This window comes from Scomber scombrus, chromosome 16, assembly GCF_963691925.1.
Source record: "Scomber scombrus chromosome 16, fScoSco1.1, whole genome shotgun sequence".
Taxonomy (NCBI): domain Eukaryota; kingdom Metazoa; phylum Chordata; class Actinopteri; order Scombriformes; family Scombridae; genus Scomber; species Scomber scombrus.
The window spans coordinates 27,951,708-27,966,196 of NC_084985.1; the positions used below are offsets into that span (position 1 = coordinate 27,951,708).

General features: G+C 41.7%; 1 protein-coding gene across 2 annotated transcripts in view; it reads right to left on the bottom strand.

Annotated features, from left to right (window-relative positions):
• Nucleotides 1–483: 483 nt before the first annotated feature.
• gatad2b (GATA zinc finger domain containing 2B) overlaps nucleotides 484–14,489 on the bottom strand; it is a 47,166-nt gene continuing 33,160 nt past the window's right edge. The window contains exons 4-11 of one of the 2 annotated variants that reach the window (XM_062436013.1): nucleotides 13,980–14,105; nucleotides 11,182–11,310; nucleotides 7,832–7,999; nucleotides 6,951–7,320; nucleotides 3,716–3,918; nucleotides 3,191–3,301; nucleotides 2,526–2,736; nucleotides 484–636 (exon numbers count right to left, since the gene is read on the bottom strand). In XM_062436013.1, the coding sequence (XP_062291997.1) occupies nucleotides 500–636; nucleotides 2,526–2,736; nucleotides 3,191–3,301; nucleotides 3,716–3,918; nucleotides 6,951–7,320; nucleotides 7,832–7,999; nucleotides 11,182–11,310; nucleotides 13,980–14,105 (1,455 nt within the window). In that variant the 3' untranslated portion in view covers nucleotides 484–499. Of the gene's footprint in view, nucleotides 637–2,525; nucleotides 2,737–3,190; nucleotides 3,302–3,715; nucleotides 3,919–6,950; nucleotides 7,321–7,831; nucleotides 8,000–11,181; nucleotides 11,311–13,979; nucleotides 14,112–14,489 lie in introns of both variants that reach the window. The other variant, XM_062436012.1, reaches the window with a different exon arrangement.

Genomic DNA, 14,489 nt, shown 5'->3' on the forward strand with positions numbered 1-14,489 from the left:
AAAAAAATCCTATATGATCACGGCCTAAAGCGACCCTACAATGATTCACTGTCACTCGCCAAAATAAGAGAGTGACAGCAGAGAAACAAAAAAAATGGATTCAACACTTATAAAAGAAAAAAGCATAATGAGTAATAGTAACCGAAGCAAAAAAGGTAGTTGCAGGTATAATAATAATAATAATAGTGCTACCAACAGCGATAATAATGGGAATTACAATTGTTAAACAACGCTGACGAAGAAGAATTTTTACTATAATAAGAAAATTTGAGATGCACTGACAGTTTAGTGTCTTTGTCTGACTTGGTGGATTTTCGGGTTGGTTTTTAAGGTAGGCACACGGACAGGCACTGCATGCGATGGTTGGGGGTGGGGTTTGAGGGGAGGGGGGGATGTTGGCTGATCTGGGAGTGCTTCAGTGTGGGGTAGGAGGGCAGGATGGGGGGTTGGCTTCAGAGGGGCGGGAGAGGGTTGGGGGCGGGGGGTTAGGGGGCGGGGCTCATTTCTGTCCGGTGATGGACTGCGATATGGATCGAGGTGGGATCATGTCCAACAGGTACTCTCTCTGCCGGTCTGCTAAGCTGGAGCTCTTATGGGCTCCAACTGCCGCTGGGTTCAGATAGGCAATATTTAACCCTGTGGGGGTGAGACAGAAACAGAGAGTGGACTGTAAGCTCCACACACACAAAACACTATGCCTTAGCTTCAGAAATGCTCTACAGTCATTGTAAACTCTAAAATAGTGGTGTTTATTTACCTAAACTGAAGAGAGAACCTAACCGTCATTATAGACAGGCCTTCATTATAGACAGGCCTTTATTATAGACGGGCCTTCATTAGAGACGGGCCTTCATTAGAGACGGGCCTTCATTAGAGACGGGCCTTCATTAGAGACGGGCCTTCATTAGAGACGGGCCTTCATTAGAGACAGGCCTTTATTATAGACAGGCCTTCATTAGAGACGGGCCTTCATTATAGACGGGCCTTCATTAGAGACAGGCCTTCATTAGAGACAGGCCTTCATTAGAGACAGGCCTTCATTATAGACAGGCCTTTATTATAGACAGGCCTTCATTAGAGACGGGCCTTCATTAGAGACAGGCCTTTATTATAGACAGGCCTTCATTAGAGACGGGCCTTCATTAGAGACAGGCCTTTATTATAGACAGGCCTTCATTAGAGACAGGCCTTCATTAGAGACTTTATTTTGAGTCATGTTACACTCACAACTCTGCACTTTGGATTTTTCTGTGGAACAGAAATAATATCACTTACTAATTACTACTACTAAATCCAATTGATTCTACTTAGTTTTTTAGTAGCTAGTTTCACATTAAGGTTTGATTGGTTTTTAATGTGACACCTGGAGCCAAATGAAAAAAAGAGCAAAGTGGAAATGACTGGAATTATACAGTAAATAAAAAGTGTCCATCTCTACACTTTGTTTAGTTGATTAGCCATAAACATAATAATAGTAGCTCAGCATTGAGGAGCTATGCAGCACATCACACAGTTTGCTCTATGACATTCTGTGGCAGCACTTGCTGACTTCTTACATCTTCACACAACATTGTGTTTATATGACAGTATTATCCCTGGAGTGTTAGACAGCACTTCAATGCATTGAGTATAAAAGCGTCAGTGGATGCTCCATACAGGCTCACACAGGCATGAACAAAACCTTACAGCACAGAATATTCCACTTGAGATGCAATGGTTGGTCAGTTAATCCATTAATTGATCACCAGGAAATTCATCTACAACCATTTTTATAATCAAATTAAAGGAAAAAGAAAACATTTGCTGGTTGCAGGTTCTCAAATGTGACAATCAGAAGCTTCTGTGTCACCAGCCCGGTCCTTGAGTGCACCTGAATTTCATTGTATGTTTTTGTAAAACTTTTTGTGTTAAACTGAATATCTTGGATATTTTGGACTGGTGATCAGGCAAGATTGGGCAAGATCTCTGTGGGCCCTAAGAACATATAACAGGTATTTTGGAATTGATAATGAATATAATTGTCAGTTGCAGCCCTAAATTTCACCACCTCAATGTTTATTATCTGACTTTTATTAGGGACTGACTGTCATTAGTTCATGCTGGACATCACTGATAATGATATCAGCTTTTGTTTGTGAAATCTACTATCTTGTTCAGTTATGGAACATTGGTGTAAATGTGTGAATATGTACCCATAAGGTTAAAATATGGCTTACTCACTATCATTATGAGTGAAAGTGATCTAGTCTTATAAGGCAGATGTTACCACTTTCTGTCTATATACAGAACAGGAGTGCCCTGGTGGTCGAGTGGTAAGAGTGAATGCCACATAATCGTAGCGTCACTGGTTCGAATCCGGCAAGGGACCTATGCTACTTTATGATTCTGATTTATGAGGCTGCTAGTTGTTTGTCCCACAGCAGTAAAATACAGTGGAGGTGGAAGAACTAATGTGAAGCTAAAGGATCTAAACATGGACCTGAGATGTCTCTGGCACAGAACCAGTCAGTGTGTGCTGTAGCTACCTGGGATGTTGTAGATCTGGCGACGGCTGTCATGCTGCAGTCTGTTGCTGCTACTGCTGCTACTGCTGCCTCCGCCGCCACAGTGCTTTGCACTGGTCATCCCCATGAGGCTGCTAGCCACTGACAGCTGAGAGGCCTGGGCGAAGTTAGACAGGACGCCTCGCGCAGAGTTGGACAGACCTCTCTGCATGGAGGCCTGAGGCTGAGGAGCCTGAGGACAGCACAGACATCCCATTAACTCCATCACCACGGTTACACGGTGCACAGATTACACACGTACAATGTAAACTGTTTGTTCATGCAGTACTTGTTTTTAGTCAATTATTCATTACCAGCTTAAAACATGCTGTGCTTTGTTCCATGCCACCATGAACATATTGTACTAACTATTAAAATCGTGCAGTAAACCTTGGGGTCCTTTTAACTTGTTATGATGCTGTCTATCATATTTAAATAATAATATCAGAAATATCATTATATTCACTGATATAAAGTCAATATAAATGTTGGTGGTAGATAATACACACAAAGCGCTCTCATATAAGCAAAGTTTCTCTCATATATTTGTAGTGGAAAAACAACAAATGATTATTTAAAGCAGAGTATTATTGTGTGGGCGAGACTCTTTTATGATCAGGGCTGCTGGGTGTTGTGCAGCACTCTACCTGGCGGAGGGCATGGTGTCGGATCATGGAATCGGTCTTGGAGGCGTTGGGGCCAGTAGGAGCCGAGCTGGGGGAGAGGGCCGCCTGCTGCTGAAGCCTCTGTTCAATCTCCTGATAAGAAAACACACAGGAAAGGAGTCAGGAAACCACAAGGAACAGTGTTCACACTCATTATACTGGGTCTGAATTAGAGGTTCCCCACTGTCACCATTATACCCCAGAACTACATCAGCTCTTATCAGATAGTGAGAGTGAAAGCCAGCTGTACTCATGATCCTCAGGACATGACTTTAAACTACTGCTGTTTAACTGGCCACTTAAACACACTCACCACTCTTCACTCTTCATATTCATTCATTCCTTAAAAAGGCACAAAGGTGCACAGAATATGATGAAGTAAATCCTACACTGGGAGGTCAAATGGGGTATGTTGTGATACACTTTCTGTTGATATAAATATAAGAAATGGTGGCTATGCAAAGAATCAGAGTGAAGTTGGATGTGTGGAGGGACAGTGCTGCCGACCTGCTCCTGCTGCAGGGCCTTCACAAAGGCGTTCTTCAGCCTGTTAGTGTGCTCCGCCTTCAGAGCCTTCTTCTGATTGGACGTCATGCACTGCTCGCAGAGGATTCGCCCGCTCTTCTCCTGCTTCCAGTGGGGGGTGAAGTCGGTTCTGCATTGGGCACAGAAGAAGGGCTCCATGCGGGCCAGATTCCCCCGGAGTTTACCTGCAGAGAAAAGCCAACAGCAACATATGAAGCCTCATGAAGACACACACTGCTGGATCATTGCTTGTTCACTCATCACTTTCAGTCAATGACAATCACAGGTTGTTTTGGAGAGGGTGGTGGAGAGGGTGGTGTGCTGCTTCTTGGTGAAACCATGATGGGTAGTGACTGATAACTCTCATCCTTCAAGTGATTAGGTTTAGTTTCTGTCTGCACCTGTTGTTCATCTACAGTTACTGCACCCACACACACTTTGGGCCCCATTTTAACGATCTATAGCGCATGGCGTGAAGCGTCTTTGTCTTTGGGGCGAGTCCAAATTCACTTTTGCTATTTTAACGGCGGAAAAATGGTCACTGCGCCAGGCGCATGGTCTAAAAGGGTTAGACTTAAGTCCCCTCATTAATCGTAGGCGTGTTTTGGGCGTAACACACGGTAAACCAATCAGAGTGTCATCTCCCATTCCCTTTAATATCCAAGAGCGCTGTCACTTTGGCAGATTGCTATTATAACGGAGCATTTACTCAGCAATGTGTTTCAATAATAAAACATGAGTTACATTTGCTGAAAAGAAAGTTGGCTGATGAGCTGCTAACCTCACATTTAATTCATATAAAAGGAAGAATATGGAGATATAACCAACCAGTCTGATGAGTGTAGAGGTATGTAGCAGCCTGGTGTCATCAGCTGATTTAATAAACAGTGAGTGGCTGTGCGTGATGGCACTGTGCTCTGTGGAGCATCTCAGAGGCTGCAAACTTTCATAGGTTGTTAGGACTGTCTGCAGCGGCACTCTCCATTTTTTTTTTTTTTTTTTACAATTAATCAAATCTGATAAATATTATGACTAACTAATATGACATGTATTTTTAATATGTTGATGTACATCATAATACGAATTCACATTGTGGTCCTTTTATTTGTAATGTTTTGCATGTTTGTGTGCTGCTGCGCGTCCGTGTGTGTAACAAGCACAGTGTCTGTGTGCAGCACACCCGCCTATCTAGGAGCATATTGGACTCTTGATGATGCGCCCCTTAAATAACAGTGAAATATGCGCCAGTGACTTTAGACCTGTTTTCTTTTTTTTTTTTGGTCAGTAGTGCAATCGCTTTCTTCTGCCTCAAAATAGCAACGCGCCACCAATGTACCTGACCAAACCTCATTTTGAGACCAACACGCCCATAGGTGCACAGACTGATGAAGTGCATTTGCTATTTAGACAACGTGGGCGCAGGGCGAGAAAATGACAACTGCGCCGGGGGAAACTAACAAAGACACATGCGTCACGCCCACCAGCCGCTGTGCGCCGACCGCAAGATGGGGCCCTTTATGTCTAACTGAACATTTTGATCAAAGTGGGATTAGAAACGTAATAAAGCTGCTGTTGACTCGGTATTCAGTTTTTATTAGTGGAGACTGATAAAAAACTGTACTGATCCTTAAATAGAGAGCAACAGCATCACAGTCTGACCTCAGTATTCCAGCTACAGATGCACTCATATCCAATTTCAGTGGTGATAATGATAGCTGATCATTATTTGTTGTGATCAATATGATAAACAATAATTTTATCTTATTACAAAAGCAAAAACGTGAAGATAAAAATATCAATTTTTTGGTTGATGATGCTTTTTTTTTTTTTTTTTTTTTTTTTACAACATCAATGTTAAGAGTGTACTTTTTTGTAACAGTTTGTAGTGTGTGTGTGTGTGTGTGTGTGTGTGTGTGTAGCCCTGCCCTCATGCAAAAAGGCACCGACAGACAGCAGGGGGGAGGACAGCAGACTGAGACTCTGATGACTTTATCAGATGTAATTATCTGTTTAAATTTCATAATAATAACATGATTTAATTTGCTTACTTGTTGGCCAATAATATGTTAAAATGTGATATCTATGGTACATCTCTAACCCACATCTCTAACCCCTAAGGTGTGTGTTAGCACACTACCAGGTAGCAGGGACGTGTGTATTGTATCACCACAGTAAACTGTACAACACCTGCTCAGCTGTTAGTGGTAAAACATCTGTAAACTTGTTTTAGGACACAAGGATGAACAAACATGAAGGAGCTGAAGTTTATAACATGCTGGATTCATAGTTCATGTCCAAACACTGAAGCTCTGCTTACTGCCTCATATAAACATTGTTATCTATTGTTAATGACAGCTCACAGTCTCTCTACATTAAAGAAACACAGTCCAGACAGTAAGTATCTGGACAGTTACACATATGTTCTACATCAATGTAGAAACAACTGTGTGGCAGATATAGAACTTTAAAAAAAAAAAAGGTTTGTGGTGTATGTGCACATTCAGAGTAAGAGATCAGCTGCTGGACCAAATAACAACAGTGTAAAAGCAAGAAAAAAGTCTGCACACTGCTGCTCCCAATGCAGGTAGACATCGTCTCAGTCTGTGGAGGAGCACTGAGCTCCAAACATCACTGGTGGTGTCCTGTTCAGTCTACCTGCATTGGGAGCTGCAGTGTGCAGACTGTTTTTTCTTGCTTTTACACACATCTAGAACTTTTATCATATTCCAGATCACAAGTTTAGTGTTACATGGACACAATAATGTAACACTTACCAGCTAACCTTTCCATGTACAAAAATCAATAATAGAGAATTTAAAACATTTTCTCACAGCCACCTGATCAAACTCTAATGCAGTTTGATTAATCTGATTATTTTGATCAATATTTGGAAATTAAGTAAAAAACAACAAAACATGTGAGCTTCATTGAGCATTGTGCATGTATCTGCTCTGAGTCCCACTGAGATCTTCACAGGCTCTAAGCACTGCTGCCAGTTACTGCAAACACCACACACACAAGTAGCTGCTTCACTGCTACATGTGTGGGTGTTTGGACACTTCACTTTACACAATCACCTTTCACTTGTACAAACCGCAGCACGTAGATGACTGGATGGCTGTTCACTGTGCTCCAGACACATGGAGAGGTTCAGTCTATATGTGCCTCAGCTCAGACTGTAACAGGTGATGCAGGTGTGTGTGTGTGTGTTGCTTACCCTGACTGTCGAGCACGCTCTGTACCACCTCCTCCAACCCCACCATGTAGATGAACTCGCTGTTGGCTGCAGAGGGCAGGAAGTGGAGGAGCGGGGCGGGGGGTTTGGGTGGGGGGATCTCCAGCAGGGTTTTCTCCAGCTGCTTCCTCAGGGCCAGCTTGGCTGCCGCCTGGCTGCTGGCCTGGTCGGCCATGGAGCTCACACCGCCGCTGGCCGAGCCGGACATGGTGGACGGGCTGACGGCCGAGGCTCCGCCCAGGCCGCCCCCTACGCCGCCGGCCCCCGCCGCCGCCGCCGCCTGCATGTGGGCCAGGTTCATGTACATGGCACTGGAGCCTGAGCGCTGGGAAGCTGCCACCTGCTGGCTGGCCTGCAGGGAGACACACATACATCATCTGCTGCTTAGTATTGTGTCAGAGCTTCATCATTATCATCATCATCAACATCAGGAGTTGTGTGTTACACTGTGACATGTCAGAGAGGGAGCAGCTACAATCATCTGAAGTGTAAGACTCCTGGATCACTGTCCATCACATCCTGTCATATTTCATAAACTGTCATTTACGTGTGTTTTTTAAGAACCATCCCTCTGAAGACAAATGGAGTAAACCTCACAACACACTGCTGAGACACATTATATTACAGACCTGCTCTCACTACAGCTTATTATGGAACAGTGTTCAGTTTTACTTTGTAGTTTCAACCCTTTTAACCTCTAATTCAACCTGCTTTCAGTCAGATCCACTACAGTAGTGAGATCCACTGCTCTCATCCGCTCACTCAGTGTTAATGACAGACACAAATGCTTCCCCCTCAGTAAACGCTCTGTATTATTGGATGCAGTGCAGGCCTTGGAGCACAGTCAGGTTTGGGATGTGTACCTGCTGGTAGCTGAGGGGGTTGCCCATGCTGCTGGAGTTGGAGCGGCCCATGCCCGGCTTGGAGGAAACCCGCTGGCCCAGCTGGGCGGGGTTGGGTGCGATCACTCGCTGGGACATCAGCATGGGCGGCAGGTTGGCATTGACTGCTGACCTGATGACTGTGTGACCCTGCAGATAGGAAATAAACATACACCAGCTTTAATACACAGACACAATAATCTCATTAAAGATGCATTACAGAGGAACTAGTCCATAATAATAATAATAATAATAAGGATAATATGATGAGTTAAACCTGTAATTTATGTGTTTATATATGAAAAAGACAAGAAGCAATATGCTCAGGTTTGATGTTGCAGTGACTGCAGCCAGCAGCTAGCAGATGGCAGCAGGTTTTTGGGAGGGTGATGAGTGGGTGGGGGTTGAGTAATCTGTTGTTATGCAGCACTGCTATTACTGTATGTATGTTGTTTCAGTCAGATCACAGAGTATCAGCTCCACATAATGAATGTTCATTCTGTAAATAAGTTGACACCAGAGCAGAATGACAGCAGTCTGTGGTTTGGTCAGAGCACCAGATGTCTGATGTCCTCACACATACTTCAGTTCATGTCGTATGTATGGAACACATCAGAACACATCAGACCACCTCTCAAGACTTCAGGGCTCTCGTGTTCACATTCTTTGTGCAGGCTGATGTTTGTGAGGAAAAAAGAAAAGACTTCTCTGTGACAACAAACCACAATCACAAGCAGACTTGTTGGCCCCAAAAAACACCAACACAGTGATGAGTCATCTCAATGTGTTTAACCCCTGAGTCACCAGGACACCTTCATACCAATGCTAATGTTTCAGTAGCTGTGAATCAGGATCTTTACTGTTTAGCTGGTAAAAGGGTTAGGGTTAACAGGTGTTATTTCAGTGTGTGTGTGTGTGTGTGTGTGTGTTTTGTCTTTACAGCTAACACACACTAACTTGCTTTAGTTAGTAAAGCTGAACAGAAATAGATTTGAGAAGTGATGCTCAGATATTTGGCAGATATGATTCAGAGCTATTGATCCCCAACCTCATCACCAGCAGTACTACTGGCTGCCATTTCTTGTCAAGGTATTAAAGATTTGGTATTTTTCTATTGCCGTTTACATTCTTGTATCGTTCTATTGTATATTTATATTCTGTATCAGATACAGTCATTGCACTTTGTGTCACTTTGTGCACATTGTATCCTATCATAGCATCCTACTACACCACTTCCACTATGAATACTTCCTGGAATCTGTAAGCATGTCTAAACTGTCTTCTGTGAGTGTTTTTATGTATGTGTATGTGTGTGTCATATAAGCTACTGGATGCCTTCAGGATGAATAAAATATCTAACTATCTATCTACCTGATTTTTGAGAAACTGAAAGCTGATTCTCATGAAGTCTACCACTGTTTTTAAATGTATTAATGTATGTTATATTGTAGTGATTTTTTGTTTATATATATATATGTATACACACACACACACAGTGATTGAGCTGTTTTAGCTTCAGCTGGGTGGACATGCATAACACTGTGGATCTACATGTTAATCTATAAATTAGGCTACATGTGCTGTTCAGACAGATGCTGTACACAGTGTGGACAGCAGAGGGCAGCAGCTGCTCACTGACTGAACTAACAAACCAGGCAGAACATCATCATCCATACAAAACAAGCTAACAAGATAATCCAGCACACACAAAGAAAGACACACACACATATACACACACGTATACACACACACTCACACACAGCCATCCATAAACACAGAGATCTGCTGAATATTTAATACCATCTCAACATGTAATGGAGGAACAAAGCACAAGAACAAAGGCTTTCAGCAGGAGACTGACTCATTATCTCTCTCTCTCTCTCTCTCTCTCTCTCTCACACACACACACACACACACACAGTCCACTAACCCATTCATTCTCTGCACTGAACTCAGTCCTGAGGTCAGTCCACATCACTGCTCTGCTCCTCTGAACCTTCACCCTGACCTGCTGCAGCAGACCTCAGACTGTCTGTCTCATCAGGATCACAGAGACCTGAACAGGATCTTTGAAGAACACTGGAGAACCTTTAGGCTAAACACTGTGCTGGCTGTGAGTCTGAGAACATTCACCTCTCTCTCTGCTTTGCTTTTCTGTTAGGATTCCTTCAGAGGAACTGCATCCAAGAGAACATTCATCAAGTCCAAGACTCAGACAGTCAAACTCAAGTTTCCTAACAGGCTGAGTCTGAGCCTCCAAATGTCCACATGTCTCAGGACTTATTTAAGTCCATATGTACTCAAACAGGCTTTGTGAGACCAATGACCATTTTCACTATTGATTAAGATAATCCTTCATTGTATAGTCCCACAATGGGGACATTTATAGTGTTACATCAGCAAAGTGCATAGTAAAAAGAAACTATAAATAATAAATAAGTAAAACAAGCTGTAACAGTATGTTGAGAGGAATACTGGTGTAATGATGATATACATGAGTGATGAAATGTTACACCTAAAATACTGATAATGCACAGTAGTGTACATTAAAAAGTGCAGTGTGTTTGCAGATTCATCCTTCCATTCTTTTCTTAATGAATTCATTAGTTGTTTGGGCTCTAAAGTGTCAGAAAATGTTAAAAACACGTGATCACCCAAAGCTCATGAGGATGTCCTTGTATGTTTTGTTTTATAACAACCAAAGATATTGAGTGTACTGTTATAGAGGACAAAAAAAGAATTACATTTAAGAAACTGGAATAACGGAATTTGGAAATTTTTTGTTAAAAAATGACTCCAAATTTTCAGAAATTTTTTGTTAAAAAATGACTCCAAACACTTAATCTATTATCAGAATAGTAGACAACCAATCAATAAATCCACTATTTGGTGCAGCTCTACAGGCTTGACTCAGAAAATTACTCTTCATACTTACTCATTTTTTCTAGATTTTTGCTGATTGAGGTTGTTCAGAATGTGCACATGAGTTATTAGTTATAATCTGCAGTTAGACAGTCAGAGTCTGGTTCCCACTCATCTACAAGGTGATGATCTCAGTACAGGGTTTGATGTCAATATATAAGCACAGACAGCTGACCCTGCACGTTTGCATAAAAGTAGATTCTGTTGAAAAATAGTTTGAGATGACATTTGAACCCTTTCTGACCCAGTGCTCTTGCTGACTCAGCATCATGACGTCATGGTCTGTATGAGTGTAAGGTGATGAGGTTCTTACTGTCTGATCATGCCCTCACTACACGTATAGCACTGAAATGCTTTCTGACATGTACACACACACACACACACACACACACATACACACATACACACACCTGTGCAGTGCGGAGGTTCTGGGGATCTGGGTTGTGCATGCCCGGCCGCACCGGCAGCTTCCCCAGGCCAGGAGAGCTGTGGATGGGAGGAGGCTGCACAGAGGAGGCAGTGTTCTGGACCACCGGCACCTACACACACACACACACACACACACATAAACACATTATTAAACATTATAATACTCTACATACCTGTAACCAATGCTGTTTCCTTCCTATTACATATTCTATTTCACATCATATAACAGCCTCTGTTTACAACTTCAGATTAACAACAGCCAATCAGAGACGACATTTAATACAAAGTCCTATACTCAGCTTTCATGATGTCAGACTAACTTGTATTTATTGAAGAAGGCCATGGGATGAAAGCTCTTTAAAAAAGAATAGGTTAAAGGTATATATTTGGATTTTGTCACTGCAAATGTGTTATAAACCACCTGCAAAACTAACATCACGTTGATAACGAGCCTGGAGAGTGTCCAGGCCTATGGGTGTGTGTGTGTGTGTGTGTGTGTGTGCATATTAAAGATACTGTGGCAGGGTGTGCTGGGGTCCTGTTGGCTCTTTTTTTTTTGATAATACTGTTGATATCATTTTTTTGTTGATATACTCCCCCTCCTCCCCCCTGCTCGCTTCACTGTCCACTAGAAAATAAAGATAGAAATGCTCCCAAAATACTTCAGATACACAGTGGAGTTAGTTTTTTCAGCAGATATCTAGTTTACTGTCATGCTGGTGCTGGTTGTCCATGTACTGATTGTGTTGGTGGTCTCGCTCCTTCATCTGTACATATGCATAGAATCAGTGTAACTGAGCTAGGAGCTGTAGGAGGTTGATCCAGAGCAGAGAGCATGCTCAGTCTGCGGGCACAATTCACAAGAGGTCAGTTTGACTTAGTTTTGCAGTTTAGAGAGCGACTGATAGGACCAGCCGCCGGCAACGTTTGTCTTTCTAACCGCAGAAAGTGACAGTCAGACAAGAAGCTGCTACCTTAATGTTGTGCACACTAAGCTTTGTTTAAAACGGAAGAAACAGGAGGGATAACATAACTGTGAGCGTCTGACTTTAGTCGATCTGTGTGTATTTTGCTGATGTCGGGGAATTCCAGATTTTTCAGTTTTTGGGGGCAGCGATCTAAACCACAAAATGACGACATCCCAGCAAATATTTATAATGGGAAAGGTCAACATTATACACCACCAGCTTTAATAATGCGGCTTTCTTTGTGACTTCACCAAAACTATGTCATCAGACAGAAGACATGGTTCAAACATCCTGGGTGGGGAGTTAGAATTTGGAAGAAAATACAACTGGTTTTTGGAAAATCTGTCGCCATGAGAAACGCCTGATATTTACAAACAAAAGGTAACCAGTTAACATGAAAACCAGCTGATCTGTAACACCGGGTGATGTGGCTTTAGCTTTGTTTGCTACCACCTGGAGACACATGACGCATTTTGGTCTCCTGTCGCTGCTCTCAATAATCCCAAACTTCACATAACTGTCATCATATGTTCTGAACGCAGCTAGTTTGCACCTAACGTCACATGTCAACATGGACTGACTCAAGTCTTTAGTATAGCTAGAAGTGTACTGAGTGATTCATGTATCCATACCTCACTTACTATAATATTGTATGGGTCAGCACTTTCTCCACATATCTTCATAAAATATTACTGCTGCAGAAACATTTAGTCAGAATGTCAACTCTCACCACTTCATGTGATGCAACTGCTCTACTTTTTTTTTTGAAGTGTAATGCACTTTATATGTTTGATTAATTGAATTTTGAAGTTGATATAAATGAGTAAATATTGACCAAAAACTTTCAAAACATTTTTTATTTGTAATTTTCAGGTATACCAATATTCAACTAGATTAATAACCTGTACATACTGATGTACCATACAGCTGGAGGACAATATTCAATAAGATACAATGGAGCCACATTATGGGATAGAAATTTGCACTTACTTACTGATTATCTGTCTTTGCCCAGATACAAAAATGAAACTCTGATGACAAAAGATTCTAGTACATAATCCAGAGTTTTGGAATATTTTGTGAATTTATTTCTTTTGTATTTAATATATTTTTTTTTGATGTTTTGCTTTATTATATTTAGTAATGTTTGTACATTATTTAGGTAAATGATATAAAATGTTTATTTTTGATATTCTACTTTGCATTTATCTCTTATAGGTGAGCTTTTAAGATAAGCTCATAGTGCGTTTCTACCTCACCCGCACGTGTGTTTTATTTTTAATTGACTATTTTTCTATGACTTTTATTTTTCAAATGTGCAAATAAACCGATAAACAACCAATAATAGATGTGATGTGTCACAATCATCAGCATTTCTATTGGCCCAAAGCTAATGAGGGTAGGATAGATGAACGTTTACCTATCATAACCCCAGGTTATATGAGTACAGGTGCACTTTGTTGCACAGTTTGGTCATTTATTCAAATCTGATTTATTCAAATTATTTGGCAGACCCTTTTGAGAACCACTGTTTTATGTTTTCCTGCTCCTTTGCACAATGGTCTTACATGCAAGAAAACATGTAAAGATCTAAATAACTACTGTGTATACTTGTCAGTGTTGTAACGTATGTGTGATTTGTGTTAGAGAGGCTTTAACATCTTTTTCTATGCATCATAACACAGACACAGTGAGGTCGGCAGGTACACCGACCTCTGACAGAACCGCTGCAGCAGAGTGTCCAGCAGTGGGATCAGTGGTTGATGAAAGCCAGCGTGTTTGTGTACGTGTGTGTTAGCAGCAGCTCTCACCTTCTGCACCACGTTCTCCTTCTGCATCTGACTCTGCCTCAGTTTCTTCAGCAGCACCAGGCGAGCCTCCTCCAGACGCAGCTCCTCTCTCAGAGCTTTGATCATCTGCTGCCTCTCCTCTCCCGTCTTCCCCTGGAACACACACACACACACACACACACACACACGGTCTTTAGATGGCAAATTTAAGGCAACTTGTTACACACCTTTAAATAAAGACGTTGAAGGCAGCAGTTTGACCTCTGCAATGTTTAATTATATCTGGATTCTCTTACATCATGTCAGTTAATACAGTTTGATGAATTCCATTAATTACCTGAGATTCTTTATTTCTGTTAACACACCATGTATTATAGTTCAGATCATGATCCTTACAATGTATTATCATTCCTCCTGTATGCTGTAATAGATGATTTGCCATGTGGATGCTCTATTGCTATGATGTCTTATTAATGCATTCATTATGTTGATTAATCCGGGACAATTAAGGCGTTCATTTTGACAGCTCTG